This window comes from Solanum tuberosum, unplaced genomic scaffold (assembly GCF_000226075.1).
Source record: "Solanum tuberosum cultivar DM 1-3 516 R44 unplaced genomic scaffold, SolTub_3.0 scf00561, whole genome shotgun sequence".
Taxonomy (NCBI): domain Eukaryota; kingdom Viridiplantae; phylum Streptophyta; class Magnoliopsida; order Solanales; family Solanaceae; genus Solanum; species Solanum tuberosum.
The window spans coordinates 191541-210545 of record NW_006239552.1 but is presented as its reverse complement, the minus strand read 5'-3'; the positions used below and the strand labels follow the sequence as shown (position 1 = coordinate 210545).

Below are 19005 nucleotides of genomic sequence, written 5' to 3'. Positions count from 1 at the left end.
AAAATTTATTTTTAAAATCTATATTCAAACACTAGCGTTAATTCTAGATAATTTATCAAATTATTTATTGCCAATCCTACCATATTGAGAAAACAAAGGAAGGGTAATTTCGTCATTTCAATTAACAATTTCACCGGTCGCCTATATAAGCCATCTGCTACGAATATTAGGGTATAAAAAGCCCCAAATTGCTTTCCCTCTCTTCAAACAAATTCCTCTCTCCTCTCTCTCTTTCTCTCTCGTTCTTCAATCGTAACTCTCCTTTCTCCCTTAATTTACCTGAATTCATAATTCATCAATTGAATTTGATTGTATATAATTGAATCATATTATTGTTTTACTTGAAAAATCTGGTTTTTTTAGCTGATTGTTTATTTTATTTGCAGATCTCGAAAAAAGGACTCAAAAAATGGCGACTTTTGAGCTATACAGGAGGTCGACGATTGGGATGTGCTTGACTGAAACACTTGATGAAATGGTATCTAATGGAATTCTTAGCCCGGAGCACGCCATTCAAGTTCTCGTTCAGTTTGACAAGGTCTTTTTTTTTTTTTTACCTGGATCTAGGATTTTTAAGTGGATGTACTGTTATTTTGTGGCCGTGGATACAAAATTAAATAGAAATAATGGTGTACTTTTGTTTGGAGATTGTTCAACTATGTATATGGTGTAAGTCTAGTGCGATGTGCCTATACCCACTGCCCAAGCATGCCATATTTCCTTGCATTTAGCTCCAGTTTGGCCATAGATTTTGAAGTTGAAACTTGAAAAATTGAGTCTTTGAAGTTGGGTTTGGATAAGCATTTTGTTTGGAAAAAAATTGAAGCTTTGTGAGTGGAAATCCCAAAAATCCAAAAACTAGCTTGAGCTAGTTTTTGGGAACTAAAAGAAATTGAAGTTTTGTGAGTGGAAATTCCAAAAATTCAAAATATATGGTCAAACACCAGCTAATTTCCAGGATTTTAAGTCTCAGAGTGTGGGACTTCAGTGCATCCATTACTATTTTGTGTTACTGGGTTCCAAGTTGAAAGTAAAATTATAGTTTTTCAAACAGTGGATCAACTATCTACCCTTGCATTTAGTGGCAATCTATTTCTGTAACCGTATACTGGCCTTGATATGCATGTATATATGTGTGCATATCAATACAAATAATCTAGTTCTAAAGTCGTGAATAATAGTTAAAACTTCTTTTTATTGTTTTTTTTTGGCTTTAGGCCATACTTATTGCTTATGTTGTTGCATTGCAGTCAATGACCGAAGCTTTGGAATCTCAAGTAAAGAGCAAGGTTACTATTAAGGTACTTATAATTTGTTTTTTCTTATGTTCTGTTTGTCTGTCAGTTTATATCCATATTATGAGCTCACATCGATAATATTCATTGGATCAGTTTCATGATTTGCATAATTAAGAATCATGGACTCCTTTTTGGCTTTCTGTGTCTTTTTTATAAATTGGAAAACTTATTAAATGATCTAATTTACTAGTAGCATGGTTGAATATGTCTCTGTTAGTTTTATTTAAAAGATTAGAAGATGAAGAAGCCGATTGAATCATTCATGTGTCTGTTTACATCCGTCAGATGAGGTGACATCACAAGATTTTCATTTGTCCAGCCTAATGAGTCGCATCATTATAAGTTATTTTGATGATTTTTTGACTTTCTGGCTCCTTCTGCAGATTTTCAAATTAATTACCACTATTAGTTATGTTCCCAAAAAAAAAAGTAGTAGTGACTGAATTGTTTCTATTGGCTTTATTTAAAAGACTAGAAGTATTAGCGGCTGGACTGTTTCTATTGACTTTATTTATAAGAATAGAAGATGAAGGACCTGATGAATTCATTATGTATATTTATGCTTGTGTTTTCCTAGAACTGGGGATAATTGTCACTCCACACTTCGCACCTTAAAGAGCAAGAAAAACCAATATTTATGGTTTTCTTAAGAAGTATAAAACTAATATTTATCTTATGGAGACTTTACCTTCTCCAATTTTTTGTTTTTTTTTATCTTTTGGAATTAGCTTGTATCTTTCATTGAATAAAGCTTTGAGGCTTAAAATGGCACTTCCATCAACAGAGAGAGATACACAGGTGTTGTCAATAAGTATATCACTTCATTAGATAATCCATATTGTCATGTTAATGTCGGAGTGGGTGGGTGGGGGGTGGGGATGTAATTGTCCTAAACACTTGGTCTGGACTCAAAATAAGATATAGAAGTTGGGACGTTATCTACCAATGAGCAACATTTCTCTAAACTTATGTTGGTACGGGTATTAGCTTGTTTTCTGTTAAGATATCTTTGACATCTCAAATAGTTTCACGCCATATAAATGTTTTGTGTCTCATTATTTGAAACTTTAGGATATCAGCTGGTTCCCTCATTCTTAACACCATCAATGAGTTTGAATAATGTTGTTCTAGAACAAACCAAAAGCATAGATAAGGCAGACCTTTTTTTCCCTTTGATTACTGAGAAATCCCTGAGGGTCAGTTGGTGCATGGTGTGGAATTTCATGGATAATGGATGTCCCAATATTACCTTTTGTTATCCCAAAAATGCTGCTTTTCTTATCACTGTCAGTAGATAAGCAAGCGTTACTTTTTGCATATAGTAATGAGAAATGATGTCTGTGGAAAGAATGATCTTTAGCCTGTTACTTAGAAATGCTACAGAAGTATTGTGACAGAGGAAAACATCTCTTAAAATTTTAAGCTTGTCTCATTCTAAGATCGACAGTATCTTAGCGAAATTACTCTGGTCTTTCAAACCAATCTCCCAAAAAAAAACAGAGGGGAAAAGGTGTTTTGGTCTCAAAATTGTCAACTTAGAACCAACTTTTGATGGTCTATCCTGCTGGATTTGTGTGTTGTGTTGATATAGAGCATATTACATTTGAGATATAGCAGTCATTCTCAGATCTTTTCCTTTTCATTTAAATTATAATAAATCAGGCACATATGTTTAATGCTTCCTTTGTCTAATAACATTTAGAAGGGACCTCATAAGTACTGCAGTTGCAAAACTCGAGGTATTCTGCTTGAATCATGCACATTCCAATCCATCTGAGATCTGACTGAAGCTTATCATTCTCCTTTAGGAAAAATGAAAAGATTTGAAGAGGATAGAGGATTAATCACTATTTTTATCCCCGTCTTACAGACTGTCATAAAAATCTAGGAGATGAGTTTAGTTATCTTCATAAAGGAGGAGTTCTGTTGCCAAGTGATTGCAATCAGACCGAGGAAGCTGATTTTGTTGATTTGCTTGTTCTCTGCAATAGACATCTATAACACAACGGTAGGTGGTATACCCAAATTATGTCTCCTGACAATCAGGAGTCATGAAAATCCAACTAATGTTTTTTTTTTGGGGGATGGGATGGAGGTGGAAGGTATCTTAAGTAGTTAAATGAGCAGCAGTTTCTCCGTTGATGTCCTTGAAGGCAGTATTGCTCAGCAGCTGAGCTTGAATTAGAAGAAACATTGTTGTAAATATTAACGGCAACTTAGGAGTGCTTTCCTATGAGAAAAGCAAAATATATAAACAAGTTGCTCCACTAAAATACAACAATCTTTCAAGATCTGGTACTTTACTCGAAATAAAGTAATTTTACTAGCTAATACTTCTTGATGACAAGAAAGACATGACATCAAGATTTGAAGTTGTTGTTGACAAGACAACAAGTAAATTTTAAATCACAAAGTTGTCAAGTTGGAGGTCGTAGTACAATTTGTGATTTAAAATTTACTTGTCGACAACAACTTCAAATCTTGTTGTCATGTCTTTCTAATCATCAAGAAGTATTAGCTAGTAAAATTACTTTATTTCGAGACAGCAACTTCAAATCTTACTTGTCGACAACAACTCCTGAAGCGTAAGAGACAACCACCTTTCAGATTGATTGCATGAAGTAAAGTACATTGATATGTAGACTCCTTTGATAGCTACTGTTTGCTCTTAATCTCAACTCCTGTACTCATTCCGCTCCCTTGTTTATTCTATTATCTTTACACAACATGTCTCTCCACTTACCATGAGGCCATACAAGTTTGAGTATTGTGCAACTTGAAAAGAATTGATAGATGTACGCACAACCTGTCAAAAAGTGAGTGCCTTTCACCAGAGACAAGTATTTGGCACATGGCCATCCATTTCGTGCTAATTTTGTCTTTAGCTTATAGCTTAGTATGTGGTTTTTGGGCCAATTTACGTCCCTGGACTATATTCCACCTGGTACATACAACTCCTTTTTTTGATAATGAGGTACATACAACTCCTATTAATACAGGTACCAGGTACTGCCTATAAGGCTTAGACAGATAGGATTAAATCACTTGACTTACCTCGATTGGGATTTGAATCGTGGTCTTCCATGGTCTTCATTCCAACTTTATTAACAGTTGACCTCCAGGTCTCACTTTTTAGTGCATTGGACCCATATATTATCAAGTACATTATGTTCGATGTTAAAATATGCCCGACTATTTTTGCAAGTGGGATAGGTATTCAAGAGGGTGCTCAATTTTCATTAGTTGTGAAATGAGATCTTATGTTCTTGCTTTCTGTAACCTTGAAATTGAGCATAGGGCTTCTATCAATAGGTCCTCCTTTTGTCATCTCTTTGATTTTGCTATACTATCAATGGTCAAACTTATTTGTGAAGAATTATATCCTCTTGCCATCAATTTTGTCTGTTGGGTATCTCAATCCTTTTTATTTGTTTTTGTCCGTCCTCCTAAAACTACTACTGAATTTTGGCTGTTCATTATTATGAAATTGCTTCAGTTATATTCTTCTAATTTGAGCAACTATGGTTGCAGGGACATCTTCACACCTACAGGTTCTGTGACAATGTGTGGACCTTTATCTTACAAGATGCTGTGTTCAAGAGCGAGGAATGCCAGGAGACTGTTAACCGCGTTAAGATTGTGGCATGTGACTCAAAGCTGCTCACCCAGTGAGAAGACAGCGGATTGAGAGAATTTTCTGTCTGTTACTTATTTGCATTTCTATAATTAATGTAGAAATCGACATATTATAAGTCTGAGAGAAGAGGGTGGAGTGTAGGTGTGGTTATATCCATTCTGGGTATATTTCCAGGACCGTTTAACACCTATATTTTGTACAAACCAGCAAACATCAATAGCTATCTGTAGTCAAACTGTTATGTTTATGATGCCAATGTATTTTACTATGGACCTTTTGTACAATGTTGAACTTTAGTATTTCTGACATTTATATGAGCTCAAGAATTTAATTTCTTTTCTGATGAAGTAAGTAGTTTCATTGATGGCATTGAGTAGATGCAAAAAGTTACATAAGTACAACAAAAAGAAAAAAAACTGAGTGAATTTCTATACATGAGAGGCTATTCTAAGACCAGGGAGCTAACAAATCTGAATAGCTTGCTTTGTATGCATTAGCATGTAAATGAATACGCACTCAACACCCGAAAAACTCCATGTATGGCAAAAAGGAAAGTTGTTTCGACTCACAAGTCTGCACGGACATCATATGCATCATCGCCAAAGCTTTTCAATGTCACTGTACTCGCGAGTTTTTGGCCAGAAAGCCTGGAAAGTATCAGCCTTGCAATATTTTCAGCAGCAACAGCACTTGTTTCCATGGTGCTAGCTGCATTCTCAAAAGCATTCACATAGTACAAGTGCTGACCATCCAAGATAAACGGTGCAAATACCTCAGGAGCATGATAATGCGGGTATGCACCCCAGTCTATCTTGATTGTCTCGTTTCTCACACTGAAAATCTGATCTAATAAAGCATCGTCAAGTGGTTTACGCGAGAACACCTTGTAGGACATATCATTCTCCTTATGTTGCTTAAGAACTGAAATACTCGAAAAAGGAACATCAGGAGTCTCAACAGTGCCAACCAGTTGTGGAACTTCTGATACCGAACGTAAACAAAAATAAGCCGGATTCAATAGACCTCTGATGAATGTAGTATATGTGTGCTGTAATTTCCTCTCCGGGATTGAAATTTCGGGAAGAAAGTGAATGTTCACCTCATCCAAAGGTGTAGCCACAACTGTTATTCCACATTGATAACTCTTTCCCTTTGTGGTATTGAGTTGATATTTTTGCTCTATGAATGAAACTGATTCTACTTCTTCATTAAGATGCAATTTGACATCTGAATGACTGATCAAACCAGCCGCCATTTGCCGATTTCCGCCTTCAACTGACCATACACCTGAATCAGATCCAGCTAACGAAACAGCTCCGGCAAGTCCACTGATGCTGATACTTTGCCCGTAATTGATTCTGGTAATAACCGTAACTAGTTCTTCAGTGATCCGAGGAGAAAAACGAAAATCGAGTAACTCCTCCTGTAGTGTTCGTCTCGTCAAATTGTAGAGCCCAGACCATTTAAGCATCTCTTCCACAGTTTCAAACACTGGCCGTGACTCAAAATCTTCATAATACTTCAAAAAACAGTTCACGGTGTTATCGACAAAATTGTTCATGCGAAACAGAGAGAACCCGTAGCGAAAGAAAATTAAGACCGAATTAGCGAAGGACACAACGCGTTGGATAATAGGGAGATTCGAATTGAAACTTAGGGTTTTGAAAACGAATTCACGTCCGTTCCAAATACCGAAACCCGAATCAGATTCAGAAGGAGGAGGTCCTCGGACAGAGAGATTTAGATACTTAGTGTAATTCAAAGTATGGTAGTTCTTCGGATGAAGAATGGATGCACCAGCCTCGAATGTCTCGCCGGAAAGAGTCACCGTCGCCGTGCGTCCTCCGACGACAGCATGCCTCTCGAAGATTCTGATTTCGCCGATTCCGGAGCTGGAATAGGTCCGGAGGAAATGCGCCACTGAGGACCCGCCGATTCCACTGCCGATTATGCAGACAGTCGGAGATGATGATTCCAAGTCAACGGCAACGGTTGTGGCCGTGGAGATGAGTATCAGTGACAAAACCAGGTAGAGATTCTTCATGCTTGCTTTGTATTTGAGCTTTTTCCTTGCTTGATAGTAACAATGGAGTCTCTTATATCAGGCAGAAGTTGAAGGAGACTGTTGAGAGACAAATAGATTTTGTTGAGTGTTAGAATGAATGAGAAGAAAGGTTCAAAGTAAAGGCCAATTAAGTGATAATGTTTTTTTTTAAAATGGATTTGAATTATATTTAGCATAATACATCATACTAACTTTACTTTATGTGACATTTACGATCTAAATTGAATGTGCATAACTATATACATGTGTTCTACATTACATAATACACGTAAGTCATATGTGTATTTGTTTAACTTTATTCAAGTTTCAGAATATATTTATGCATACCCAAAATCAAAAGAGCTAAGTTAAAAAACATGTTTATGTATTATGTCGTATATTTATTTAACAATTGCTTTGGCCATAAAAAATGTTCATTTTTTAAAAGTACTAACTATTAATTGTTGAACATGTCGCGTCATATCGATCACCAAAGCAAATAGAAACAAGCTCAATGCTAACCCCTGGTGCACCCCATCTCAACTGAAAAACGCCTCAAGTCTCCTTCCATTGTTCTTACTTAAATCTTGGCTCCATTATCACCCTACCCTAATGTAAGTAATCGGTACACCTTTAGGTTGTAAACATCACTAAAGGAGTTCTCTCAGACTTTGTCGTAGGCCTTTTCAAGGTCAATTAACATCACATGCAAATTCCTTTTTCTCTCCCTATATTTCTCCATGGTTCTCCTCACAAGATGAATGACTTCAGTAGTTGAACGCATGACATGAATTTAAACTAGTTCTCGAAAATTGACGCATCCCGCCTCACAATCATCCCCACAACCCTCTCCCAAACTTTCAAGGTATGTTTAGTAACTTAATATCCTTATAATTATTGCAGGTATGTATATTGCCTTTATTCTTGTACAACAAAATCATTGTACTCCACTTCTAATTGCCAGACATGTTAGCCATCTTGAAAATGACACTAATCAACCTAGTCACCTATTTTAGACCCGCCTTATATGTGCTTTTTAAAAAATCTATTATAATTTCATCTGATCCGATCGCTCTATCCTGGTACACATAGCATCCTTAACCTCCTCAACCTTTAAAATCCTACAATATTAAAATTTCGCTGACTCTCCGAGTTATCTAAATCACCCAACACGATGATCTTATCCCTTTCTTTGTTCAAGAGTCTATAAAAGTATATTTAATTGTCTAGTGTGTGTGCCTCTTGTTTATTGTCCTCATATTTGATGCAATTTACTTGGTCTAGGTGTAGAAACTTCCTCTCTCCCGCCTTGATAAACTTGTAAAACTTCTTATCGCCACCTTTATTCCCTAGCTCGACATACAAACGTCAGAAAGCTATTGCTTTTATCCCATGATCGCTAACTCATATTTTTTTCTGTCGTCTTATATCTTACCATGTTCGTCCGCTTCTCTTCCTCCTCTTTGGTTTCCACAAATTAGCATAAGTACCTCCTTTGCTTACACTGTCTCACACATCTCTATTCCACCACCAATCTCCCTGATGACCACACAATTTGCCCCTCGAAACTCCTAATACCTCATATTTAAACTTTTTATGTCTAGCAAGTGAAACTTGAACTTTTACAATCCAAATTTACTTATGCATGATTTGAATTTGAGAAATTTATATGTTATCCATTATACTTTTTATTCAACAATACTCGTCATTACAAAAAAAATAATACAATTTTGCCCTTGAATCTTAAAAATCACATTTGAAAGTGAAATTTGAACATTTTTATGAAAGAATATAAGTACATGACATTAATCTTAAAATTTTGTCGATAACAAATAAAAATAAAAACAAAAACAAAAAATAATTTGGTATGATAACGAGGTAAAATTGAACATGCTAGATAGTAATGAGACTAATTTGGATTTTCCAAATTTTATATTCAATTGGTAAGTTATTTAAAAAATACTTTCATAAGTTTATATAAATAATTTCCAAAAATAGGAAAAAACAAGTTCCCTCGTATCCTCAACACACCTCATCTTCACCCCATACCCCCACCTTTACCACCCCACATCCTCCTTCAACTCCCATAAATCATACTCCTTCCGTTTCAAAAAAAAATGACGCTATATAGGTCAGAAACAACTTTTTAGAAATAACTACTACTAAAATTTTGAACACGCTGCAAAATTTCTAATTTCGCCACTGCTTCAACCTGCCTCATCTCCACCTCCACCTCCACTTCCTATAGCCCCATACTCACACCCCGTAATATTTATCTATATTATATATAAATCATTTTCAGATAAAAGAGTAATATTTATTGCATATATATCGAACAGAAACAAATAAGAAAAAAAAACTTCACTTATTTTTCCATTTTCCTTTGTATCGAATACACCTTCAAAGAATTTAGTGGTAATCTTAAATGTGAGATTTGTATAAGAAAAAGTGTAAATGTTAAGAGTGATGAGAGATAGAATGTACAAGTTGTTGAGAGCTCCGATCAGAAAGGAAGAGCTTGAAGAACTCCGGCCGCCGCCGGCTGACCGGTGAGGAAGTTCCGGCGACGGTGACTTTTCCTTTTTCTTCAGAAATCAAAGGCTTAACATTCTTCCTTGGCCTTCCTCTTTTCCGTTTCTCCATTCTTCCTTTCTACTCAATACTATTAACTTCAATTACATATATATGTATAGAAAGGGTAGAGGGGCGGGCCCATTATCCACCGAGTTTAGAAGGCTGTGATTGGTCCAAAGGGCGGGTCATAGACGGATTTCTCGGTTTAAAAAAATAAAAAAAATAATAATAATAAAAAAAATAAAAATGACCTCTTTCCTTTTTTTGTAACATTTTACTCCCTCCGTCCCATTTTATATGTCATTCATTTCTATAAATAGCTGGATCACAATACTTGTCATTTTATAAAATTTATGCATAAATTACCATATTTTGCCTATTATACCCTTGATAGAATAGTTAATTAATCTTGTCATTTATTAATAAAGTTGACTTAAGAAAATATTAAATAAGAGTAGAAGGTGAAAATTACATTATTTCTTAATGCAAGTGCAAAGTAAAAATATGACATATAAAATGGGACGGAGGGAGTACTTTCAACTTTCCACGTGGCATGTTTAAAACCACAAGATTAAATGACAATTTTATACATTTGACATAACTTTAATTTAGGATCACAAAATTCAAAAGCCTTCCTTATTTTCTTAAACTCTATGTCAAGTCAAATTAGACCACTCTTTTTTAAATGGACGGAGTAATATTTGTCTTGATTATTTTCTTTTTAAAAAATAATCCTATTGTTTGGATAGCTTATGCGCGCACCTTAACAAGCTTTACGGGATACTTATCACTAGGGGTGTTCACGGTTTGGTTTGGGTCGGTTATTGGTCAAAACCAAAATCAAACCAACTTAATCGGTTTTAAAATTATCAAAACCAAACCAAACCAAATATAATATACATTTATCGGTTTGGTTGTTTTCGGTTTTGGTTTGGTTTGGTTTGATTCAGTTATTTGGTTATTAACCATACATAAAAATAAAAGAAACAATTCATTCAAAACGTGAAAAAAGTGACAAAAATCCATTTGAACAAAAAAAAAAAGTTAGAATGACTGGCATTACAGAACTTTCAATCATTGAATTTACTGAATAAAACTTCAAAATTCACTATTTTGGCATAGAAGGAAGAGACAATGACATTTTCAGACCCACAAAGAATTTCCATAGACGCTCATATACATGAAACCAATAAGAAAAATGTTCTCACCTTGGACATTTTTTCTTTCATAAGTAAATTATAAATAAATTTTGATGAAACATATAAAAAATCGTTAAAATTGTTTATGAATATAATATATTATGTATGTATAATAATAAAATTTATGTATATAACTTGTTGGTTCGGTTCGGTTATTTCTTCTATTTTTTCAAAACAAAACCATAACCAAATCAAATTGGTTCATTTAATCGGTTTGGTTTGATTTTTCGGTTTAGATCGGTTTTTATCCAAACCATGTACACCCCTACTTATCACTTTCATCAACAATAAAAATATTAAATAACTCTATCCATAAATATTAAAAAAGATGAGAAAAACTCACAAATATTTCTATAAAATAATATGTTTTAGTTACATATTGAATATAAAAAATAAATAAATTAAAACTTACTTATTTTTCGGGAAAATATTTTCCATCACACCCAACACACCGTTAGTATGTGTTTAAGCCAAAATTATAAACGTAGAAATGTGAAAAGGCTCGTCTCTATTTTGTGTATGCAAATATGGCGGATCGAACACAGTTCCTTTTACGTCCTTCTCCTATAATCACTCCCATTGACCTTTTCTCATCCTCCTTCTACTTCGCTTCTTTGTCAATTTCTCCCTATTCTTCTTCTTCAATTTCCAACTCCAATTCCTTTCGTAATTTTTTTTCCTCAAAATTTCTATCTTTTTTTCGTCAAAATGAAGACGGAATGCAGAAAAATAGTGTATATGGATTGTTTTTTCTGCTTTGAACAATGATTTATCAGTGAGATAAGATATCAATTTGATTCGATCCGCCATGGCTGCTTCTTTGGCTAAGTATATGTGCGGTTTCTTTGTTGTATCGGCTATACTATGGAGTTTAATCAAGTAAGTCAAATGCATTTCAACTATTTTGCAATTCGTTGGTTTTGTCTATCAAATTAAATTTTCAGCTTCGACTATGTGACTATGTTTGTTTTATTTTTTTCTAGCTTTACTTGAGTAGACTGTCTATTTGAAACAACTTCTCTAAGAAGACAGGGTATAAATATGTATACTCCACCCTTGTTAGACAGCACTTGCGTGATTACATCGAGTATAATACTTATCAATAGGCATAATACATAAATATGATCTTTTAACTTGGATTCGGATGACACTTAGTAGACACTTACACTTGTATAAAATTGAACAACTAGACACATGTATCCTAAGTGGCATAATACACGCAAGACGCCAAGTAGGACATAAATTGGCATGTAGAATGCTATGTAGGATGTCACGTAGGACACATGTGTCTAGTTGTTCAATTTTATACAAATGCCGGCGGAAGCCAGTTAAAGGGCACGTTTATGTATTATGCCTTATCAATGTGCTCAGATTTCCAATTTATGCGACTCTATCAAATAGTTTTTGCTTGACTAGGATTTCTCATATATTATAAAAATATATCTTTGATAACCAGAGATCTCATTTGAGTTAGCTGGTGCAGCCCAGTAGTATGGCCCCATCCTCTATCCGGCTCACTCCTAATGGCCTTATCTATCCACACTTTCCAAGTGTTTTTATTATTTATGACGGTAGTGTTTGGGCCAGCTTACATGAACCTTGACTAGCCCACCCTCCCACTATCACAAGTATGAGGTAATTCTGCACACTAAGACTTAGGGATATGGGAAGAAATCGTCTAGTATTTTTTGCATTCGATGGAATTTGAACATTAGACCCTCCCACTTCATTCTCCACTAGGCTACATTCTTGAATTCATCATCCCACGCGTCTTTATCACTGAACCTAGATAATTGCAAAATATATTTGTAATATAAAAATATACTACTATAACTTATAGTACTCTCCATCAACTTAAAATCTGCTAATTTTAATTGGTTTCTTTAAACGAAGGAACTAATTTATGAATTTACTCGGAAAATTGAATGGATTGACCCTAATAGTGCAAACTCGTCATCCTTTCTGAAACAAAAACAAAGGATCATATAAGTGAATATTTAACATCATTAACTTCATGCCTATTAAAATGAGACGGTGGAGGAATTATTTATCATCAGTTAAACTTTAAGGTTGTGCTAGTGTTTTCTTGAAAAATACTGGAGAACTATAATCCATTAGTTGAATATTTGAACTTTGGTGGTTGTGCTAATGACACTCTAGAAACATATCAGACACTAGTACATGTAGCAGATAGGATATAGTTGTTGCAATCCATTCACATTTCTCTTCTATATATTCATTTTAAAGAATGGTTTTGTAGAATGTAAGGCTTAACTTAATTGGGTTAGATTGATGTTTTGATGATATGCTTGTCGTATGCTTCTTTTTGGTGCAAAATATTGAGTCTTAGTAGTGATTGCAGAAGATTTCCATTCTTTTTATTGTCACCATCAAGCAGTCTAGTTCTCTCCAAATAAATATTGTTAGCTAAAACATTCGCGTGTCCCATTTTGGTCAATCTTGAATCCGTGAATCTCGTTTTTCTTTTCTTCAATATCTTTTTCCTTTTACATTCATTGAATTATTTTTAGTCTGTGTTCTTTATGCATTTCTTGCTCAGATTTTCTTCCAGGTTGTTCAAATGGATTTTAAGCCGGGTCATGAAAGCCTCCGTTTCATTCCGTGTTGGAGGATGTAATTGCTTGAGAGACGTGGCGGTGAAGTTCAACAAGGTCCGTTGTTTCTTTTATCTTTTTCCCTTTTTTTTTTTTCAGTTTGATCTATATATTATGGTAGTGATTCCAATTGTCTTTGATATTGTCTTTGTTTGACTGAATGGTTTTTAACTCAACCAAATCTATATTTTGTTTTTTGTTTATATTTATTCTTTTAGCTGACTATGTTGACTTCATGCATAGTTTTCCAACTACATACTGCTTGTTGTCCACCTTTCTAGGTGATGTACTTCTTAAGAAGTTGGTTAGAAGAGTAGATAATATGTAATTAGAAGTTCATTTGATTTAGCCTTGACAGCATAATTACTGATTTTAGTTTTCACCTTAGGCTAATATCCTGACTAAGACTGCTATAAAATTTATAACATATCTAATCTTACATTTAGGACTTAATGTTGTAAGTTTTCATGATACAAATAGAATTTAATGGTGTGATTCTTGGAGTAAAAGAAAGAGAGTATGGGGACAATCTAGATAGTAACGACAGAAGAGCAGTGTTAAGTAGGATCCAGTTTGGAGTTTTCAGTGGCTCATACATGTAGACCGTAGTTCCTTGGCAACTCGTACAAAAATATGATTCTCTACAAAATATAGCAGGTGCCCACAAATTTACTGGAAAAGAAGAAAGAATTATATATCTTTCTACTCTTTCAAAGCTCTAGAGATGATTCTTTATCATAGCTTGAGTTGGATTGTTGTGGGCAAGACCTTTTCATTTGAACGAATCATTAGTATTGGCTATTTCCAGTGCCTTTGGAAAATTTGGATTCTTCATTCGAAGTGGTTTGTGAGCTACGGGTGACTGTTTTCTAAAATGGTGATATTACTCTTGTTGTGATTCTGTATGTTTCTTTTGCTTCTGTAATGATTAACAAATGGAAGAAGGAGAACAGAATGCCTAGTATTCTCCATGTATTGGGTTGCCTGTTGATAATTTGTCATTAGAACTTCACCTATTTTTCTGTTTGCATTGATTTGTGTAGAGATATTCTTCATGTATTTTTATTAAGGTATCTATAATTGGGAATGTTGCTGATCAGATATTTACATACATACATACATATATATATATATATCATTTCCTGTAAGAAACAAAGAATGTACTTCAGTAGCAGCAGTCCTTAAATAATGTGTAAACAGAGATTGCTTTTCTCACACTATTTTGGTGTGTGCATACATTTTCTGGAGTACTATCCATTGCTTAGAGTGCTGTACACTTGACCAGCTTCGTCCATGACAGGAAGCTTTTAAGTTTTAAATCAACTAAGACTGTGAAGATCACTTTAGCATTTTTGGCAGCAGATCTTGTGAGTTCCAGGATATGACCTGACTGGAACAGGGTCCTTGTTAGCAAGCATGTCCATTTATTAGAAAAAATTGGGTATCCAGAATTTTAAAGATCACCTTAGCCATTTTTGTATCATGTCTTGAGTTCCAAAAGTAGAAATTGATGTTGTGGTATGGTATGTTATTCCAGTTCTTGGGAATTGGGATGGTTCTTGCACCAAGTGCACAGTGATTTGGCTACTGTCCTACACTAAAGGGAATTCTTAACCTTGTATAACTGTTTTGGCCTTGAGTTGCAAGTTTGTGATTGTTTACTTGTCAAGGCAACAATCCTTGCAAGATATTCTATTTAATCCTGAGTCATAGATTACTTAAAATCATTATTCTCATCACGATAACTGATAATTTTCAGGGTACTGTTGAGAGCATATCCATCAGCGAAGTCAGACTCAGTATTCGACAGTCCTTGGTTAAGAATGGGGCTGGTTTGATTTCCAGGGATCCTAAACTACATCTGTTAATATGTGAACTAAAAGTTGTAACGAGGGCTTCAAGTAAAAGCACAAAGAAAACAAGCTCAAAGAGAACAAGATCTCGTAAATCTCGGAAATTAGGTAGAGGGAAGTGGATGATTATAGCTAATATTGCCAAGTTCTTGTCGGTTTCTATAACTGAGACGGCTGTAAAGGTAAGTCTGGTTCCAGTCATCACACTTGATCTTCTGGGCATTTAATTGTTTTACTTGCCTTTTCTTCCACCATACTGTTGCACCAAAAACTCCAATGGATGTTGCTTTTGCATTTATCTTTTTGTCAAATTTATGACTGTTTGTAATTGTGCATACTGAAAATACTTATTACAAATTTGAATAATCTTTCTATTCACTGAGATTTTTTCTTTATGTGTGAGAGGTAGTAACAAAGCAAGGATAGCAATTGCTTTTGCTTGTAGTGTGTACTACTCCTATCTGTTGAATTTATACATAGTAGGATTCAAATTGTAATGAATACAAGAAATCAGTTGACGTATACCTTGGAGATCAAGGTTCAAATCCCAATAGAGGCAAAAACTAGGTGACTTTTTTCCATTTGTCTAAGCTTTAAATGACAGAATTACCCAATGTCTGTGGTGGTGGGAAATAGAAGGTACCCGATGGAATAGTCGAGTGTGCGTAAGCTTGCCCAGACAACACTGTTATTTAGAAAAAACAAAAGAAATCAGTTGAAGTATATAATTGGCGGATGGGAAGATAGTAAATTTTTGTGTTAACAGATGTGACAATAAATGTGAAACTAGATATCCTACTAATATTAACCTGAATAAAGTAATCTGCAACTTGTGGCTAATATTTAAGAATTTATATGAGTTCCATTGTAGCATGTTGACGTGTTCTATACTTTAACATGAGGGACCCATCCCACAAAGTCCTACAAATGAAGACTCGGGCCTGTCAAGCCTGCTTTCCTCGTAGCCAGACCAGTTTCAGAAGGGCAGCATTTTACAATTTTAGGCAATTTTTGGGGATATTGTGGGACTATATGAAGTAAAGGTAAATATTCAGTCGGTGCAAACTGAGAAGAGCTTGCAAGGAAGTAGCTTTAAGAGTGCAGGCAAGAACAAAAAGGAACAGACAAAATACAAGAAATAGAGCCAAAAATGCTTGGAGTTGGTGTGATCAACAATGTTAGTATGTCAAGAAATGAAAATGATGAGAACCTCAACGAGCTGAGTGTATTGTCTTAAGGGGTTCATTAGCTGTAATCACTATTCTGAGTTATTTGGGGGCCAGGTACTTTGAGGTTTGGATATTCTATTTTGGTTTATTGGTATACTCCGGTGTACATGGGTTCCCCTTTGAGTGCTTCTAATTCAATTATCTTACCTGTCAAAAGAAAAAATGTGTTCTTGTTTTCTTTTGTCAAAATTATATATGGGACATTGAAATAAATATTTTAGACTCTTCCTATACTTTTATGTACAGATTATTAAGAAGCAGTACCAAGAAGAGGATAATTTGGAGTACTTCATTAGTTAGTGGTATTGAGGAATTTAATTACTTTGTTTTATGTCCTTGGAAATTGGTGTAGGACAATTTGGAGTACTTCATTAGTTATGGTATTGGGAAATATTTTTAATGCTTTATGTGCATGGAAATTCATTACCCATAAAGTGACGGAATTGTACGAAAGTAGTTTCTGTCCTGCAATAGACTGTAGCCTTTGTGTAGTAACTTGATGCAGTGATAGCTATATAAAGTTGTTCTTAATGGGACATCCATTTTGACAAAGTATGTTCCTAATTGGTGCTGATGTACATGTACTTTAATTTTCCCTTTCTTTATGCTTATGTTCTGCTTGTTTATTTTGGTAGTTTTTCCCCCACTCATGTTTTTTGTTTCTTATGCATGTTGGTTCACTCTTTAAATTTTGTAGACACCAAAAGCTGGTTTGGAAGTTAAAGAAATGACACTTGATATATCTAAAGATAGTGGACCAGACCCAACCTTGTCTGTGAAGTTTCGCATTGTTTCTATTCTTGTTCAATTATACGAATCACAAACCAGTTCTGGTCAATCATCTATGCACAGTGGATCTTTCCCTGCCAACCATGCAATACAAACCGTGACGGAAAAGACCTCTGCTCCTTTCAGTTGTGAGGAAGTTTCTCTCTTGTGTGAGTTTGGCCATGATAGGTATACTTTTTCAATTGTTTCATTGTTTGAAAAAAATCATTTATGTAGCTTAGCATATTCAGTAACTGACAATTTATAGCACCTCTCCGCTGGTCATTCCAATCATAGTTACTTCTCTTTTAGCCTGTACATTGTGAGACAGACTTTGTTGGCATATACTTTCTGGTTGGATTAAATCAGAAAATAAGCTTTCAGAGTATTATACCATACTGTCCATGCCATTATTTTATTTTTTTTAAGAAGGATCAAACATGCAACTTTCTGAATACTTTGAACACCCTTTGCCGCGGGCCGGCCATCTCAATTAGTTCTTGTTATGACATTTTAACAGCTCAGTCCATCTCATTACCTTTGATGTTTTAAACCACGAGAATCCTATTCTAGGATAATCATTTGGCTCAACTACTTCTACATATTCTTGCTTTTTATACATTATAACTTATAAGTATAAAAATGTAAACCAAAATGGTTTGGTTTGCTTTGGAAGTAGAGCCTTCAAGCATCTCCTACAACTAAATTTCCAAAAGATGGAAAATAGTTCTCCTCCCTAACAACATAAGATGTCTTATGTTAAAGAGTAATGGTGACTCTCAATATGCTGTACACAAGTGGCAAATAGCTAAACTAGAGATTTGTTTGGTTTCTCATCTAAAGCAAGTCATTTGTCCAATTGAACCTACAGAAGCTTATTCTTATGTAAGGAATGAGTGGTCCCAGGTTATGTATTAAGAAAGCAGCTGTTCTACATGCAATTTATGTAGAGGTAGTAGTTTTACAGCTCCCTTTCCATATCTAACTGCATTAAGATTGAGAATGAAAGAACAAATTGAGCTTACACAGGTTGAGCAGGAAGGAACTTTCTTCGATCACGTCTTCTTGTTCGATGGAAACCATGGATATGCCAAAAGGGGCTGATTTAGCAAAACCCCAAAAGTTCTTTGATAAATCTTAAAGGTTAGAGACAAATTTCATTGTGGAGAACCTAATTTCTTGTTTGTAAGGATGTACCACCTATATCTTTATAGGAAAAGGATACTTAAAACCCCAAGCACAGGAAAAATAGGATGGTAGCTTGTCAATCAAGAAACAAAAAAGGAAGGCAGTAAGATCGAAGTTCCACAACTCATTGGAATTGAAACGATAGTAGAGATCTGAAATCAATCAAATACACAACTGTGGGGATGTAAATATTTGGACTAGAGTTTCTTGGTGCTCGATAAAAATAAAGCTTTCCTGGTGCTGTTATTGTGAATAAAATCACCTTACTTTATCATAAACAGGTTTGAGCTAGAGTTGCTATATCATGCACACTGTGCTTGAAAGTGACTTTGCTAGATGAAAAGTTCACCAGTTATTTAAACAGCCAGCTTTTTGAAACGATGAAATTTTGGGGCATAAAAACAATCAACTTAATTAGATCTTCTCGATTCTCATTGTTAGATTAAATGGGAAGTATATCACCCGATAGACCCTGTTTGCTACTATTCTTTTTTCTTTTGCTTCATATGGTAGGCACGTGCTTGATTTAAATCATTGCCTTTTGTGAATAAGAGTGTTCCCCCCCCCCCCCCCCCCCCCCCCCCCCCCCCCCCACAAAAA

General features: G+C 34.9%; 3 protein-coding genes across 3 annotated transcripts in view; 2 read left to right on the top strand and 1 right to left on the bottom strand.

Moving 5' to 3' along the window:
• The first annotated feature begins 162 nt into the window (after positions 1–162).
• LOC102583950 (transcription initiation factor IIA subunit 2) lies at positions 163–5252 on the top strand. The gene is made up of 4 exons (XM_006366363.2): positions 163–252; positions 387–538; positions 1251–1301; positions 4830–5252. The coding sequence occupies exons 2-4, from the start codon at positions 410–412 to the stop codon at positions 4968–4970; spliced, it is 321 nt and encodes a 106-aa protein (XP_006366425.1). The 5' UTR covers positions 163–252; positions 387–409; the 3' UTR covers positions 4971–5252.
• A 26-nt stretch (positions 5253–5278) lies between these two features.
• Positions 5279–7126, bottom strand: LOC102583614 (farnesylcysteine lyase). Its single transcript, XM_006366362.2, has one exon. The coding sequence runs from the start codon at positions 6977–6979 to the stop codon at positions 5501–5503; it is 1479 nt and encodes a 492-aa protein (XP_006366424.1). The 5' UTR covers positions 6980–7126; the 3' UTR covers positions 5279–5500.
• A 4161-nt stretch (positions 7127–11287) lies between these two features.
• The window catches only part of LOC102586371 (protein SABRE-like), a 28563-nt gene continuing 20845 nt past the window's right edge, over positions 11288–19005 (top strand). Inside the window, exons 1-4 of the mRNA XM_015304874.1 lie at positions 11288–11631; positions 13313–13424; positions 15127–15402; positions 17147–17406. Of these exons, the coding sequence (XP_015160360.1) occupies positions 11561–11631; positions 13313–13424; positions 15127–15402; positions 17147–17406 (719 nt within the window). The 5' untranslated portion in view covers positions 11288–11560. The remainder of the gene's footprint in view (positions 11632–13312; positions 13425–15126; positions 15403–17146; positions 17407–19005) is intronic.

Coding starts and splice junctions, on each gene's coding strand:
- LOC102583950 (XM_006366363.2), top strand. CDS start 410: ATGGCGACTTTTGAGCTATACAGGAGGTCGACGATTGGGATGTGCTTG. Junction 539..1,250: donor TTCTCGTTCAGTTTGACAAG/GTCTTTTTTTTT, acceptor GTTGCATTGCAG/TCAATGACCGAAGCTTTGGA. Junction 1,302..4,829: donor AGAGCAAGGTTACTATTAAG/GTACTTATAATT, acceptor CTATGGTTGCAG/GGACATCTTCACACCTACAG.
- LOC102583614 (XM_006366362.2), bottom strand. CDS start 6,979: ATGAAGAATCTCTACCTGGTTTTGTCACTGATACTCATCTCCACGGCC.